This window comes from Pan paniscus, chromosome 9 (genome assembly GCF_029289425.2).
Source record: "Pan paniscus chromosome 9, NHGRI_mPanPan1-v2.0_pri, whole genome shotgun sequence".
NCBI lineage: Eukaryota > Metazoa > Chordata > Mammalia > Primates > Hominidae > Pan > Pan paniscus.
In genome coordinates this window covers 9886134-9903369 of record NC_073258.2, presented here as the reverse complement: position 1 = coordinate 9903369, position 17236 = coordinate 9886134, and the positions used below count along the sequence as shown (strand labels likewise).

The 17236-nt window shown below is 42.4% G+C and overlaps 2 protein-coding genes across 3 annotated transcripts in view; one reads left to right on the top strand and one right to left on the bottom strand.

Moving 5' to 3' along the window:
• Nucleotides 1-17236, top strand: part of LOC103786176 (proline-rich protein HaeIII subfamily 1) — an 82232-nt gene that overhangs the window by 15044 nt on the left and 49952 nt on the right. The gene's annotated exons all lie outside the window — the stretch shown is intronic.
• Nucleotides 1-17236, bottom strand: part of OLFML1 (olfactomedin like 1) — a 32878-nt gene that overhangs the window by 9555 nt on the left and 6087 nt on the right. Inside the window, exons 2-3 of one of the 2 annotated variants that reach the window (XM_055095186.2) lie at nt 15827-16065; nt 13413-13701 (exon numbers count right to left, since the gene is read on the bottom strand). In XM_055095186.2, coding sequence (XP_054951161.1) covers nt 13413-13701; nt 15827-15955 — 418 coding nt within the window. In that variant the 5' untranslated portion in view covers nt 15956-16065. Of the gene's footprint in view, nt 1-13412; nt 13702-15826; nt 16796-17236 lie in introns of those variants that run through there. The other variant, XM_034932072.3, reaches the window with a different exon arrangement.

The following is a 17236-nucleotide window of genomic DNA, read 5'->3' as shown; positions in this document are numbered from 1 at the left end:
AAATATTACTGCACTTCCAGAGTTCTGACTGCAGGCCCATCTTAAGTAAATAATAACTTGTAAAGTACTTTAAAGCTTTTAAGATACTTTCAAACCCATTATTCCATTAAAAAATCTGACCCAAGGTTTTCATGAAGGGAACACATGGCAGAAGTGGGGGTGGGAGCAACCCTAGCTGGGAAGAGCTGAGTCTCAGCAAGTCAGTCCTTTCAGTGGTCGTGACATCACTGGCTGCTCCCAGGGACACAGTGGCCTTACCTGTCTCACACTGTGGCCAGAGCCAGACTTGGAGGCAAGCTGTAGAAGTCTCTCAGCCATCAGCTGCCCCCATGCTCCCCTGCTGACATGCTTCATCAGCCTGAGGGGTTGCTTTCCTGTGGCCTCTGGGTCAACATTGTTCTGGGTCAGCCTCGGTTATAGGAAGCCAAAGCCCTGGGGAATGTGGAGAAGTCTGGGACAACAGGGAACCTTATGCATTGCAGGAGCAGCTAACAGAAGGACCCCCTGCCATACTGAGCTACGGGGGGCCATAGGCTGCAATATAGGATGGGGAATGATCTGCCCTGTTTGCCAGGGCCACCCCTCCACCTGAGCCCGAGAGACCTTTCTTCAGTTTCCCAAGCCTAACCTGTCTCTTGTGAAGCCTCTGCTCTTCCCTGGTTCTATTCTAATCATAGAGGATGAGTAAGGGTTTAAGCCTGTGAGTGACCATAGAGGACTTTTATGGGGTAAGAGGGAAGGTCCATTGGCTGTGAGAAAAGGCCAGAAGCTATTTCTATTAAGGAACAAGCACAAGGGCTAGAGAAGTTAATAAATATCTGACAGATATATCTGACATATAGTATGCTTCATACTGGGCTAGGCACTTTACATTAACTCATATAATTCTTTTTTTAAGTTTTTTAAAAATTTTTTGTTTTATTATTTTAGAGACAGAGTCTTGCTCCATTCACCAGGCTGGTCTCAAACTCCTGGCCTCAACCAATCCTCCTGGCCTTGGCCTCCCAAAGTGCTGGTATTACAGGCGTGAGCTACCATGCCCAGCCCCGTATAATTCTTTTTTTTTAAAAAAAAAAACTTAAAATTTTTATTTTTAATTGATAAATAATTATATATATTGGTGGGGGATACTATGATATTTTAATATATTTTTAAAATGTAGAACTCATAATTCTTATAAAAGTTTAAGTGGTAGATATTTTAATCCCCATTTTCCAAATGAGGAAACATTAAGGCTTGTATAAGTTACTTGGAAAGGTCACACAGCCATAAAGCGTGGGGAGGGGTCCTCTGAGCTCAGTCTGAGCTGGGAGGCAGCCAGTCAGGACCCCTCCAGCCAGCCCCAAGGGCATGGTGATGTGTATGTATGTCTGTGGCGGGAAAGAATGAAGAGCATCTGGGTGTGCAGAAGGGTGGATGAGGGCAATGGGCTCTCTGGGACCTAGTCACAGACTGTGGGACTTGACTAGGAAGCCCCCAGCCTGCCCATCCTTCTTGCCTGAAGAAAAGCCAGCAGGCTTGCAGCCCAGCTACGGAGGGACTATGTCTAAGAGCAAGGCATATTAATGTCTCATCCATAAGAAAATGTTCATTTGAAATACAGCAGAAATGGCTGGGCACAGTGGCTCATGCCTGTAATCCCAGCACTTTGGAAGGCTGAGGTGGGAGGATCCCTTGAGCCCAGGAGTTCAAGACCAATGTGCGCAACATAGTGAGACCTCGTCTCCACAAAAAATACAAAAATTAGTTGGGCTTGGTGGCACACCCCTGCAGTCCCAGCTACGTGGGAGGCTGAGGTTGGGAGGATCACTTGAGCCTGGGAGGTTGAGGCTATAGTAAGCTGAGAGTGCATTGCTGTACTCTAGCCTGGGCAACAGAGGGAGACCCTGTCTCAAAACAAACAACAACAACAAAGCAAAACAAAACAATAAATCAGTCAATAAAATAAAATACAGCAGAAACCAACACAGACATGCTTCTTTCTCCCTCTACTCTTCTTTTCTAATGCAGAACCCTTGGAGAAATAACACAAGAGTGGATATATGGTTTTGGTCAGGGAAACATAGTTCTGGAAAAAAAGAAACAGAATTCCCCCCATGTTCCTTCTGCTTCTCCTATTCCTTCCTTTGTAGATGAAGCCCAGCACTTGGAGTCAGAGATGTGAGTGGTCTAATCTCAGCCTTTGGCTCTATGTGTCTCCCCAAAAGTCCCTTTGTCAACCCAACCTTGTTTTTCCCAGCTGTAAAACAAGAGGTTTAGGTTGGATGCTCTCTACATAGTTTTCAGGGCTGATACTCTGTAAGTTTTATAAATTCCTTTTCTTTTGGAGTTTGAGGATAATATATTTACAGTGTTCAAGTAAAAGGGTAAGTTAAAACTCCCTGCTGTGCTTCTCTTGAGAAGAGATAATTAGCAGGAAGAAAAGGTTGAGGAAGGATGGGAAATAAATTTAAAACCTTTGGGTCCAGCCAAGATGCAAATTTTTTTAAAAGAGACAATGACATGCAAGGTTTCCCTGGCAAACCACAGAATGAGAATCTGGGTTTCCCCCTCAGGCAGAATTGCAGACAAGCAATTAGGATAGAATTTGGTGCAAGGCCTCACAGTAAATTCATACACAAGTATCACTTATTTGAATCTTTTCATATAACTTGTAAATTCATACATAAGTATCACTTAATCGAATCTTTTAAATACTTTTCCCCTGATTTAATAGCAACACTCTCCAAATCTGGTGAGACTTATTCCTTTGTATGGGAGTCACTCAATCTGAGTTAAGGATCCGAAACATTGGTCTGGCTGCTGGTGGAGAATGGCTTGGGGATGGGGAAGGACAGAGGGAAACCAGGTAATGAGTTTGTAAGTATGATCCAGATGAGAGCTATCCAAATAGTGATGGATATAAGTAGCTAGAAAAGGAGAAGTCACGTCTTAATAACTGATTCAATTGAGGGAACCAGCTGATACCAAATCAGACTCAAAAATGGGGTGATAGGGTACATGAGATAGCAGCAGAGAAGGAAAAGCAGGTTGGCTTGGGAAGAGTGATGAATTCATTAAAGAGAAGAGAATTATCTTAAAACCCTGAGTATTTTGACTGCTTCCTGAAATGGTGTTATAAAACTTGACTTTTTCAACCATCTGGATTGTATTCATGTTCATAAACATTTATCAATACTAATCAGATGATAGGTAGGACGGTAGGCACTGAGATGACAAAGATGATGGCTCTCAGACTTGTAGTCAGTTATAAAATATCATGCTATTATTATAAAATTGTCAGCATGGACTTATTCTAAAAATTAGGGGTATTTCATGATACTGCCCATGGAATAAGTTTCAGATATCTCAGCATAGCATGCAGAGTGCTTGATCAACTTCCTCTCTTGTCACTTCCTCATCACACTAGTCACTAGTCACCAAACCTGCCATGGCTTCCCGCAAGTTTTAGACTTTGCTTAGACTTCCTTAGCTCTCCTTTGCTAACTTGGGATACACCCGCTCATTATTCAAAACAAAATCCTCTGCTCCTGCAGAGCAGTTAGATGGTCATTCTCATCTGCCTAAAGCATTCTGTGCAACCCCTTCTAGGGCAGTTATTATGCTGAACTAGAATTGATTATTCACTTTGTTTCCTTGCGAGCACTTTAGACTCTATTTGTCCTAAGTGCCTGGGACACAGTATATATCGCCCTCACTAGTCAACTTACTGCTTACTCTCCAAACTCAGAAACCAATTAGATTCAGATTGTGCAGAATTTGCCAGTTTCCAAACTTGCTATCCCAATTCATACTGTGTCAACCTAGAAATCAAATAGATTAGCAGGTGATATTTTGCTCAGTGCTTCAGTGGATGGGTAGCAGGAAAACAGGAACTGTATAAAATTCAGTGAGCCATGGGGCAATTTGGCATTGCGAAGGGCTGTGAACCCAGGGTTAGGGCTTAAACAGGCCCCGGCATACAATAAGTGCTTTATATGTTGGTTTTAGTGAATCACACATAATCCTTTATTAAATCCGTATCATAGGTTTTTCTAGCTTTCCAGCACTAAATTCAGAGTATTCCATGGCACCCTGTCCTGAACCCTAACAACTTTATTGATAATAGCAATAAATTATGAAAAAGAAACAGACTTGACACATGGCTTTTCACGTGCATAGATGTATGTTGCCCAAAAACATCAAGTTGAGAACTTCAGTGGAGGGTGTGGAAGCTGGGAAGATGTGTGAGGTATGAGTGTGAGTCCAGCCTGGCTCCACGATGGGGTCCCTACAGCTGGAGTCCAACATAGACAACATAGACAACTTCCTTCCAGTGCCTCCTTCTGGAAGAGGCCAGGTCTCCATAATCCCTTCCCTTAGTTTATTTCCCTCTATAGTACTTATTATATTCTGTCTGCATATTATACATTTATCTGCTAACATATTTATTGTTTGGCCTCCCTCAAAAGAACGTCAGCTCTAAAAAATGAAAAAAATAAAAGCAGGGGCTTTGTCTTATCTGTTTTTTTTCACAGATGCATGTCTTATCCTGGAATATCATCTGGTACATATTATTACAATTTCTCCATTTTAATTATGTACATGGTAAATATCAATAGTTATAACCAACCTCAACAAAACCTATTTGGAGGCCTGAATAATTTTTATGACTGTAAAGGGTTTCTGAACCTGAAAGTCTGAGAACTGTCCTAGAGCATCCAGGCTCGTCAGCACTCACGTAAAGCATGAAAATGGGCCATCCTCTGGGGAATTTATTTTTTTGAGACAGGGTCTTTCTCTGTCACCCAGGCTGGAGTACAATGGCATGATCAAGGCTCACTGCAGCCTAGACCTCCCAGCTACAGTGTAGCTGGGACTACAGGCACATGCCACCATGCCCAGATAATTTTTTTTTATGTTTTATAGAGATGGTGTCTTGCTTTGTTGCCCAGGCTGCTCTGGGGAATTTCTGATCAGTTTCCACTTTCCACCAATTATCTGACTGCAACAACATTGTAACCATTCCAAGGTTATAATTACGCACTTCTCATTTTTATTTATTTCTCATTTAAAGACTGAGCTGGTTTTTTGCATAGTGTTTTTTTTTTTTTCCTGTAATATTCCAAACTGAAAAGGATGGAAATGCTCTCAATTTCTAGCTGTGGTACTGCCATTTGCCTGTGTATAGTTAGAAAACACAAAGTCATTTTGATGTTTCCCCATGGATTCTTCCTGTGAAGTACATCTCATTTCATCCTGTTCTTTTTATCCTTTCTCAACATGTGATGGTCTAGGGCCTGCTTCCTGGACCTGAACTTTGCAGCAGCCTTCTCACTGGTTCTTTGGTGGTACTTCCTCAAAACTGTTAATCGCACCAATGCCTGACTCACTGCTTTCATGTAGACATTTGCATATTTTAAAATCAGTCTTGATTGCTGCCTGTTTCCATGAGCATTGAGATGAAAAGCCTTATATGGGTATAACTAGAGGTCATAGTAGAGGGGTGAGCTTCAGAGCCAGACTTGGAACACCAAAGTGTTAAAGTGACCAGGCTAAGTTCCTAGGGACCTTGTGTACTTCTGCTTTCTCTCTTAGACATCTGCCTCCGTCATGAGGCCAGGCCAGGCCAGGAGACTCACACTCATAGCCTCCTGCAGGAGCAGAGGCCATGCAGAGGACAACCCAGTCACCCCAGCTGAAGTCATCCTCACCCAGCTGTTCCTAGGCAACGTGCCACTGACTGCAGGTGCACAAGTGAGCCTACCCAGCCACCCTATGGACCCCTGAGAAATGATAAACGATTGTTGTTTGAACCCACTAAGTTTAGGCGTGGTTTGCTATGTAGCATTATTGTGGCAACAGATAACTGATACAGGGCAGGGTGGAGACTGTGAGTAGACACAGAGGCAGAGATGAATCTAGCGTGTCTGGGGTGGTGCATACTTCTGTATGTGGCAGGAATGTGGGGAGAAGAGATGGGCTGTGTGGAACTCTCTAAGCCACAGGTTCTTCATCTGAAAAGGAGCTGTAATAGTATTGACCTAGCTTGTTGGTTGTTGTGGTCATCAGACAAGACATCAGATTTAAGGGCTGAATGCTATCTCTGGCAAATAGTTCTCTCCATTTTCAAATAAACGATTTCTTCAGGTCAGAAAAGATTGATTCTCTACTCTGTTCCAGGCACAGCATAAATGACTCAGGCATGCATGAGGTATATTTTATGTTTTCAGAATAGCAGGTGAGATGGACAGAGCACCAGACAGATAGGGATAGGCAGCAGCGGCATGAGATGCTGAGGGATGCTCAAAGTTGCTGTGTTCAATTGTTGGCTTCTTATCCACTTTTATGATAAAAGTAAGCACAACACATATAGTGGATACCATATTCATAGTTTTTATTTAATTTGTGAGTATTACTTTCATACTTAAACCAAAGAGAGCTAGGCTGGCGGGGGTCAGGTTGTAAAGGACTTTCTTTATATGTTATTTTTGGTGGGGTTGCTTTACCCTGCAGGTTTCGGTTGCCATGGAAGGGGATAAAGCAGCGATGTGCTAACTCTGGCAAGATTACTCTGTGGCAATATAGGATAAAGCCCTGGAACAGGGAGAAATGGGAGGCAGGAAGGTCAGCGAGGAGGCTTTCATAGGAATCAAGACTAGAGATGGTGAGAGAGCAGTGCAGGTGGAAAGAGTACACTTGAGAGAGATTCACAAGGAAAAATCTACTGGATATAGTGACCAGTCAGACGAGGGCCAAAGGGAAGATTTCTAGCCCAGCAAAGCGTGTGTGTGACTATTCTGTTAACTGAGCAAAAAGTGGGGAAAACACAGGAGTTTTATTGTTTGAAAGTCAATGAAGAAATGGCAGGGAACTAAAAAACAAGAGGGTAGGGAAAGAAAATTGGACCTTCTTGGCCAGAGTTTAAGAATCTAAAACCAGCCTGTTTGTAAGTAGGAATCATCATCAAATAGTGATCAAGAAAACTAACATGGTCTTCATACTGTGACCCATGATAAGATCAGGAACAGCTAGAACTTCTGGGCCCAGGCACCTACTCTCAACAGAAGGCTCCTACCTCATGTGCCTCCCTGGCAGTCCTGGAGATGGCTTCACTGGGTTCAGCCTGTCTCTTCTGTGCCCCCTCAGCCTCCCCTACTGCCATTCTGCTCTGCACCTTGTGGCCAGAATGCACCTCCTCTGAGCCCCGACACTCCCATGCTTATCACTGCTCCGCAGACAGCACAATGGGAGAGGTGAGGGTGTGCAGGACCCAGCCTGTCTGGGTCGAAGTGCAGCTCTGCCATCTATTAGTTGTGTGACCTTGGACAAATAACCTATCCTCTCAGTGTCTGTTTTCTCTTCTATAAAACGGGAGATAATATACAGTACCTATCTCACAGGGTTATCGTGAGTATTGCATGACATAGTCCAGTGAGATAGGTAAAATGCTTAAGGATTATGTGTGGTACATAATACGCATTCAGTAATATTAATTGCCATTGTTCACATTATTCTGATTCCCTACAGCTTACAAGTGTGAACTAGTTTAACGCAAAGGAGCTTAGCTCATGTCTGGTTCTTTCATCACCTCTGTACAACTTCCTCCTTCACCTGAGCTCCATTGAACAACTTGCTCCACAAACACACTGAGCCCAATTATGCCTTTGTGCTGCCACACGCTGTTTCATTTTCTTGAAATGCCTATTACTTTATTCTCCACTTAATTAGCTCTTTTCCATGATTAAAACTCAGCTTGAGGGCTACTTTCCAGATTCCATAATCCCCCCATCTACATGGCAACCCTGACCATATCTACTTAACGCCTGCCCCCTGTGCTTTTGTGACACGCTATGCATCCCTTCATCAGAGCCATCATCATTCCAGATTTGTCTGGACAGCTTCTCCCCTTGGCCATAAGCTTTTTGAGGACAAGAATGTTACCCTATCCAACATTCTATCTCTAATGCCTGGCACAATGCCATCATATTTCTAGAATTCAGTTGGATGTTCGTTGAATAAATAAATAAGTTATAGCAAGAATGAATGGATGTTCAGGGCACCTGGAGCCACAGTTAACCCTCTGTGAGAATCCGTAGTGATGGGACTGAAGGTATCCTCATAGCCCACAGACCTTTCAGATGGATAAACAAAAGAAGTGCTATGTATGTAGGCCTTTCTGAACCCAGCACAGTGACCCATGGGCATTACCTTTCCAAGGGAAAGCACAGGTTAAGCTGTACTCTACATGCACCTCCAATGTTGCCATCCCCCTGAATGCAGAAATAGCTGGGTGCACGCAGGCACACGTACACACACGTGCACACACACACCTGTACTTACACCTGCATTTATACTTTGAATCCCTTCTTTTGTGGTAAACACATCTGTTGCAAATTAGTTATACTTTTAATATTTTGTTCCACTCATGACAAACTAATGGACCTTGAGAGTTGGCAAACAGATACATTTTATTTGGTTAATAGTGGGGATTTTTGTTTAGTTGTCTTGCTTTTAATGGTTTTGAATATGGGTCATGCACACTTATAAAACCTGGACAGATCCCAGAGGCTTCAAATATGCTGCAACAGACTTTCTTATTTGAAACGTGATCTAACAAAATATATGAGTTATTTAATTCGGCAGGGTGAAGGTTACTTGAGGTAACTTTTTGTGCACCCTTGCAATAAAAGGAACTGGACGACAACAGGAAATAAAATAAAATCTGCTATAATGGCTTGTTTTGACTGCCTTGAGAATTTTTCTTTACAAACTATTTACAAGTTAAAAAGAAGTTAATACTCGTATCCATACAAGAATGCTGCCTGTGGAATCTTCCAAAGTGTATCAGTTGGATAAATCTTCCAAAGAGTATCAGACACCAAGATTAAGACACCACTTAATCTTGGTGTCTGAGGGAATGATTCTTTGTCATAAATTATCAAGTGCAATGCAAAATTTTATTTTAATAATAGTTATAGTTCCAAAGACTTGGAATAATTTTAAAATATAAGTTAGATTATATTCAAATAGTGTTCACTCCTTTGCATCCTAAATTGTGTATGTGTGTAAATGAGAGAAGAAGAGAGGGAAGGAGAGTGGGAAAGTGGGAGAGACAGAGTTAAGATTCTAAGATTGTACCTACCCCCAAAACATCCCTGAGTTGAAGCCCTCATGTGGACGTCATTTGGGGATAATCTCTAAATAAAGGCTGAAGATACAAGAGCAGCTCTCTAGGGAATGGCTTATAGAACAGTTTTATCTTATTATTCTCAGTACTTGGCCCTTAGTAGTTGCCTGAATAATATTCCTAAAATAAGTGAGAACCATTAAGATTAGTACTAGAATTTCCTGGAAGTCTCCTGAGATACAAGGTTAAATTTTCCAAGGAAGTTGCATCATCTATTCTGTAGGGGTTTACAAACTCTCCAAGACAATGCATACATGTGAATGAAACCCTCTGATCTGACCTCTGGCAATGCCTTCCTAGCCCATAATCCCATGGTTTTTGCCCACAGAAAGGTGCTAACTTGAGTCTTCAGGATTTTAATGGAAGGTCTGTAACTGGCACAGTCTCTAGAGGCCATGGTTGGAAGACAGGAAGATCGGAGTCTTCCAGGAAGAAGGCGGGTGCAGGTAATTAGTAGCACCAGCTGAGCCTATCAGACTAAAGCATTGTGATAGGCAGAATTCTTAAACAATCCCCAGGATTTTTACCCCCTGGTGTACATGCCCAGTGTAATTCCCTTCCCTTGAGTGTGGGCAGGACCTGTGAGTGTATGACAGGACAGCACTCTGTGATTGCATTACATTGTAAGACAAAGGTGAAGGAATTTTGCGTATACAGATAAGTTTCCAAATCAGTTGATTTTGAAGTTATCAATAGGAAATTATGGGTGGGCTGGCTGAATCAGATAAAAGCCCTGAAAAGAGGGACTAGGCGCTTCCTAAAGAGAAGCACTCTCCATCTACTTGAAGGAGCAATAGCTGTGTTGTGCAGTGCCTATGGCAAGGAGAGGCTGTAGGAGCTGAGGGTCCCAGCCCTACAAGTACCAGCAGAGGACCCAGCTAAGCCATGCATGGACTCCTGACCCACAGAAACTCTGAGGTAGTAAATGTGTATTGTTTTAAGATGCTAAATCTATGGTAATTTGTTGTATAGCATGAGAACCGATATAGGCATAGTTACTAACAGAAATGGCAAAAAAGCAGGAGTGTGCATAATATATACAATACAAAACAGTGCCTAACGGGAATAAATTGACATTCTAAAGTCTACTCCTAGATAGAGAACCTCTAAAAATAATAAATCGAGGAGACACTAATCACACCATTGTGATTGTTTCTAGGTTTGTCTTCCCCTAAACTAAGCTCTGCAGGGGCCTCTGCCATTGTTATTTCTTCTGTAAACAATTTCTGTGGCCTCCTCCATGGGAGGACATGACCTAGGCTCTGTGAATGCAGAAAAGAAGATGTCAGTATTCTTGTGGAATGACTGAGGAGTTGAATACATACAGACTTGTGTGGTCGGATATGTGAGATGCTCCCTGGGAGGACTGAATGAAGTGCTCCAGGAGCACTATAGGCCAATCTGCCTGGCAGCCCCCTCACCTCTATCCTCACCCTCATAGGTCTTCACAAAGAATTCACAGCATTTTTGAGTCATAAAGGATTGCTAGGAAAAAATATATAAATATATATTAATCATATATAATATATATTTTAATATATACATATATACATGCATACATAAAAATATGTATATGTATATTTAAACTGCATTTGGGTAAGTTATGGGAGAAGGAGCTGGAGATCAACTTGCATCACTTTGTAAAGGGCCTTTCTTATGTAAAAGAAAGCTAGGAGATTTGAATGGATTTTTTTGTTGTTGATAATTGATGGTAAATGATGAAAATACATTCTACACAGAGGAGAATTATGATCTATTTTGTGTTGTGGAAGGTCTGCATGACAGCAGGCAGACTGTGGGAGGCAAGAGAAGTGGTAAGGAAGCTACAGCAGGATGCAGACATGTCCTGCTCAGTCCTCCATCCCTGCGGTGCAGCACAGGGCCCATCCAGTAGTGGGAGGCAACAAGTATTGGCTGATTTACAAACCAACACAGCCTCAAATGTGAGCTCCAGAGGCAACAGACATGGATGTAGCAATCTCTGATAGGTTCAGAAATAAGTTTTCATATACCACAGAGCTAGGAGAGGGGATATTTCAGAACTGCCAGATCTGAGGGGCAGAGGATGGGGGTTGAAAAAGCAAGTCCAGTCTCAGGACCTCCACTGAGCTCTAGCTGGAATGGGAAAGGGTAATCTCAACACCTGGTGGGCTGAGAGTATCCAGGGACCAGAAACAGCTCAGGGATCCAGTTCAGCACCACTATTCAGACTTAGCGTCCTGCCTGAACCCCCAGTGTGAAAGTTCAGACACATTCTAGCTCAGGCCACATTAGCACCCAGTCCTCTCCATCAGCTTTTTAGGAAGCCCCTGTTCATCCTCTTTTGACCCATTTCCTTCCCTCACTCTGTGCTTACCGCCAGCTTCTCCCTCTTTGAGGATGATTCATCTCAGGACAATGTCAGGGCCAAAAAGGATTGCTTACTTGACCCATTGCTTCATATTATAGGCAGGGCACCCTCCTCTCTTTCTTCTGACTCAGGGATAAGATGTTTTTTGGTCCCCCCCCCACCCCCGCCCCCACCAAAGCCTAACTAACCCCTCTGCCTGTGTTGACAATCCCTACATCTACTCATTTATTTGTTTTAATTGTTTAATTACTCACTGAAAACTATTTATTGAATAGACCCCATTCTAGGCACTGGAGACACAGCATTGAACATGAAACTGGGGTTCCAAGCTCTCACAGAGCTGACATTACAGATAGGGAGGTAGGAAATAAGCTATAAGCCAATAAATGAACTAAATGGTTTCAAAATTATAAATGGTCTGAAAAAAATTATAGAGTAATAAGTCCTCCCAAACTCCTTTTGAGTTTTCCATCTCAGCATATTTCATACCAACCATTTGATGACCTAAGCCCAAAACCTGGGAAACATCCTGGACTCATCTCTCTCACTCATCATTTAGTTTTAATTAGCAGTCAGAAAGCCATGTGGATTCCAATTCTCAATGGCTCTCAAATCCACCTGTTCTCTGTCCCATGACACTTAATGCCAACACTATTACTTGTTGCCCAAATCATTGCAGCATTCCCTAACTGGTCTCCTCTCTCTAGTCTTAGCCTCTTCCTTCGTATCATGCCCTTGTTTAAAATTGCTCAATGGTTCTCTATAGTTTCTCCAGTGAGCTTCAACTTCCTTCATCTAGCATGCAAGGTCTCTCATTAACTGGGTCCTGCTGAGCTCTTCAACCTAGTTTCCCTACTGTCACCTCTCTAAAAAGCTTTCACTCAGCCATATTTGCGGGTCTACGTGTCAAGGTGCTACAGTACCCTCATGCCTTTGGTATATTGTGCCCTGACTTGAAGTACCCTCTGCTCATTCTTTTCTAACTTCTTTGTTCAAAACTGAGACCAAGTGTCACCTCATTTAGGAAGACCCTTTTCCTTATAGTGACCATGAAGTTCTTAGAAGGATTACATTGAGAAGGTATGTGAAACTTTTAGCACAATGATGGCACTCAGCTTATATGTCATTTCCCAGCTTATATGGAGGTTCTTGAATTGGAACAGACATAATTAGCATGTAAATAAAGTCTTCCTATTTGCAATGAAAACATCTCAGAATACAAACCCTGAAGTGGGAGATTTGTCTCCCTCATTGTTTTAATGAAATAGACTCAGGCACAGAAAATTTTTCTTTGTCATTTGTGTGTTTATTGCCTGATACTGTTTATTATAATTTGAGCTGCTACACATTATTCTTAATGGCCTGGAAGTGATTCTGATGGATCACAAGATTAGACCACATCCCATGCATATCACCATCTCAGACAGCACACACAATAGTGATTCACTGCAGTTCCCATCCCTGAGGGTTGGCTGTTGCCATTTCCAATTTAAGACTGTTTCTTGGTACATTTGCAGATGCTATCTACAGCCTGGGTACTGGATGTAGAATCCACCAAACTGCCACTTTCCCTGAAAAAATCTGGGACCACACATCTCCACCAAACCAAGATTTATCAGGAGGTAGTCTCCTTGGGCTGACTTTTGGCACTATAGCCTTGACCATCTGTGGAGTCTTTAGGCACTCTGTGTGAAAGAAAGAATGGCTTTGCGAGAATGGATTTCTCTTTGGACACCTGTTCTCTGTATAGCTTTCTCTCTCAGCAATGCACACAAAAGCACACCTCCAATTCTTACTCTCATTACTCTATGATGCTCCCTGACTGCACTGAGTCTGTGTGTTTCTGAGCATAATAGTCCCTAGAAGGGCTAGGAAAAGATGCAGTTTTCTTACTTGCATTCAGCAGAGTCCGGATCTTTTTCTCTTCTTCGGCTTCTTGGAGCAACATTTCTGCCAGTGTCTTGTCCTCTGATTCGATGCACTCGTCAGCCTCTCGAAGGTATTGTATGTAGTCAATCTCCCGTTGGGCACGTTCAACTCTCAGTGCCAAGTTACCCACTGCACTCTTGTACTCACTTGTGTAGGTCTGACATCTTCCCAGCATGACAGATATATTTTTTGAGAACTCTTGGAATTCTTGAATGTATGCCCTCGTTGCTTGGGTACATTTTTCCAGCCCTTGCTTCAGTCAGAAAATAAATTTGCAAATTATTGCTTGTTATTTAAATTACCCAAATAATATAAATAGCTATCATTTATAGAAAAGGATTAGAAAATTACACATCATCAAATAGGGGAAAAATTGAAATCTCCCATAATTCCTAAATTCAAAGGTAGTATTGATACTTGAGTATATCAGTTTTTAAAAGTTTTCCCAAGCATTTAGTCATACATATGTAAATATATATTTTTAAAATGCGATTTTCCTATATGTTTTGTATCATCTTTTTCACTTGCAGATATATTGTGAACATACTTTGATACTAATTAATGTATACCTATACCATAACTTTAATGAGAGCATTCCATTGAATTGATATCCCATTATTTATTCTGTTAGACTCTTTTTGAGGTACATTTACATAGTTGTTAATTTTTTGTCATTCAAACAACGCTGAGAAAAAAACTTTTTATTTACATCTTCATCAGATTATTAAGGGAAAAAAAAACCTTTGTATTTACATCTTCATCAGATTATTTTAAGGTAGATTTCCAGAATATCTGTCCCTAGCACTTGGCACAGGGCCAAGCACATAATACTATTCAATAAATATTTGCTGAACAAAAGAATAAATGAATGGAAATGGGATTGCTTGGTCAAACAGAATGTCTACTTAGAGCTCATTTGGCATGGTTTATCAAAATGCTATCCACAAATGTAAACATGTATGCTCCAAACAACAATATGTAAGGCTGTTTATTTTGAAGGGAGAAAGACAGAAAGAGAGACCCAAAATAATTCCCTAAATCCCTACCCTCTTTTTTCCTACCCCTCCGACACTGGCTTCTCAGGCTGGGAATGCTATCACTGTATTGTTAAGTGTCTGCGCTGGCCAACAGTGACTGCCACCTGCGACTTGGCTTCACCTCAGGTCAGGACTGGGGTGGGAAGATCTATACAGATCATATCCTTGTCTCTTTCAAATCCACATTCATAGCTATAAAAGGATCAGTCTGTACTTCATACCCTTGACAAGTTCTTAAGGTAGTGAAAGACAATTTGCAGGGATTTGGCTGGCTTTACTCCCAAGGCAAGTCGGTGCTAAATGCAGAGGGATCCTGACTGAGCATCATTCTGGCACTTCTAAGGAGGTGAGGCTTAGGAGGGAGCAAGTGAAGAAGCGCAAGAGGCCACTGGTCTGGGAACACTTCATCCACTGCCTCCAGGCCCCAGCCTGTTGGCTGGATGCCCTTAGGAAATGCATTCGGCCTGCTATGTGGAATTACTTTACCCTGACTATAACTAGAAGAACATATAATTTGGACATGAAGATTTTTCAGGAAAATGTAGAAAATAATTATTAGCAATAAGAGGGTCTTTGAAAGAAGATAAATAATTTATCAATTTAGCTTGTACAAAAGCAAGCCATTAAGTATGAATAATCAATGCCAGGGTGTGGCAAGGGCTAGGGTGGAGGGTTACATTTGTCCCTGGGAGCCTGTCCAGGCTGCCAAAATGTTGGGTTTTGCACATTTTAATGAGGTGGCAGCCCAAATGCATTCTTTCTGTTTAACTTGGCTGAAATCTGCTCATTTCTAAGTCTAAATCCAGTTCGGCAAAAGAAACTAAGACTTCTCAGTACATTGATATCATGACTTTTTACAGTGACCTAATGGTTTATCATAAAAGACAAAAAGAAAAGCTGAAATCCATTATCAGCCTGAAACACTAACACATGAAGAAAAAGTAACCAACATTTTTAAGTTTCATATTTTAAAAAACGAACTATGGTGAATAATAACATTTTAGATACATACCATTATGCCAGGCAGTATTTTAGCTATGGATTAAATCTTCAGAATAGCCTTACAACATAAATTCTACTATTATCCCCATTTTACAGATGAGACAAACTGCCAAATCAGAGCGCAAAGTGCAACTGTGCTTAAGGTCTGGAAGTAGCACACTGGACTCTGGAGTTCGGCTCTAAACTGCCAGACTATGAGCATTTTAAAGCGTAACTTTGGCAATGTGTCATTTGCTATCTGGGAAAAATACAACCCAGTAGATAGAGAAGCATGGATGGGTAAGATAAGGTACTTCTGGGAAGCCTGTTACTTATCCAAGGTGTACAGATGCCACCTACCTCCAAGACTCGAAAGCGCTGGTAGATGTAATGCACCATGGCTGGGTCCTGGGCACGCTGCGGCGGGGGCAGAAAAGCTGCAAGGAACAGAACCAGCAATGCAGAAGCTCCTCGAAGGGCCACCGTCATCCTGCAAAACGCCAGGCAGGGCAGTCTCTTATGCTGTGGCTCTTCTCGAGGATGTCTCAAGGGCTCCGGTGGTGCTCTCCTGCTTTCTATCCGCTGCTGTGGCAAATCCTCTAAAAACAGCGTTTCGCACAGCAGAGAGCAAAGTCCGCTTGTTATTCCACCCGATACGTGAGCTCAGTTTGCCAACTAGTGATCAAGTCCAGCTGTTGGCAAGTTGGTCCCTGAGGCCTTGTAGACTGACTTGTGCCAGAGAGCTCCCTGGGTCCAGCATCTGTTGCCCTCACCCTTGACACATGCGGACCCTCCCCAGGCTAGTGGTTGCAAGCTGCTTCCTGGCTTAATTGTGTGTGCATTGGGGTGGGGGGTGAAGATGGCTTCCCCCCGTTCCCTTCCCCCAGCTATTTCCTTTTTACTTTTGCTTTCCTCCTCCCTAGTGGATTCTGCAGTCCAATCACAGGCCTTCCCCAACACAAACCACCCCCAACTTTTTAAAGTTGGAATCTCAGTTTAGTTTCTGGCAAAAATTCCCAGGATCCTTTTCCAGAAGTCCTATTGGGAGACCCCACCCCTCATCCAGACTCCCTTCACATTCCTGCAGCTCTTAAAGGCACAGCCAGGAAAAATAAACATGGATCTACCACTATCTCTGAACAGCCAGTGCACAGGGCTACGTCGCCCCTTGGGCAGAAAGGTACAATGGGCTACAGGCCTGGCCATCCAGGCTGTCAGCTGAAACATCTCAGGATGGAGCTGAGAATAATTTGATTAAGAGGAACAACAACAATCATTGATACAGTGATGCTTCCAGAGTCAAGCCATCAAAAAGTGAAACGCCTTTGTAAGGAAATCCTTGAGTTTTCTCAATCACTGGAGGCAGAATTCCCTTCATGTAGCTGCAGGCCAGAAATATGTAGGACTAAACTCCTGCAGGCCCTGGTCCAATTGAAGATAAATTATAACCCTAGGACAAGGTGGTAAAATCTTTGAATTTGTCTGTGCAGTCCAGCCCTCTTCTTATCTCAACCTGCCTTTCCATGGGAAAGGCCAGGACGCCTTGGGGTTCTTTCTCAATCACCTGCCAAACTGAGAAAGGCTGGGGCATCTATGGAATGTGAAAAGAATGCTCTCCAGGAGTCAGAAGGCCTGTGTTTCCATTTGGTCCTCACAAGAGACGCTAATAGATACCTTTATCAAAACATCTCACGTACCCCATAAACACCTACTATGTATCCACAAAATTTTTTTAAAAGAGACACATAGACTGAGAATTTTCCACTGGTG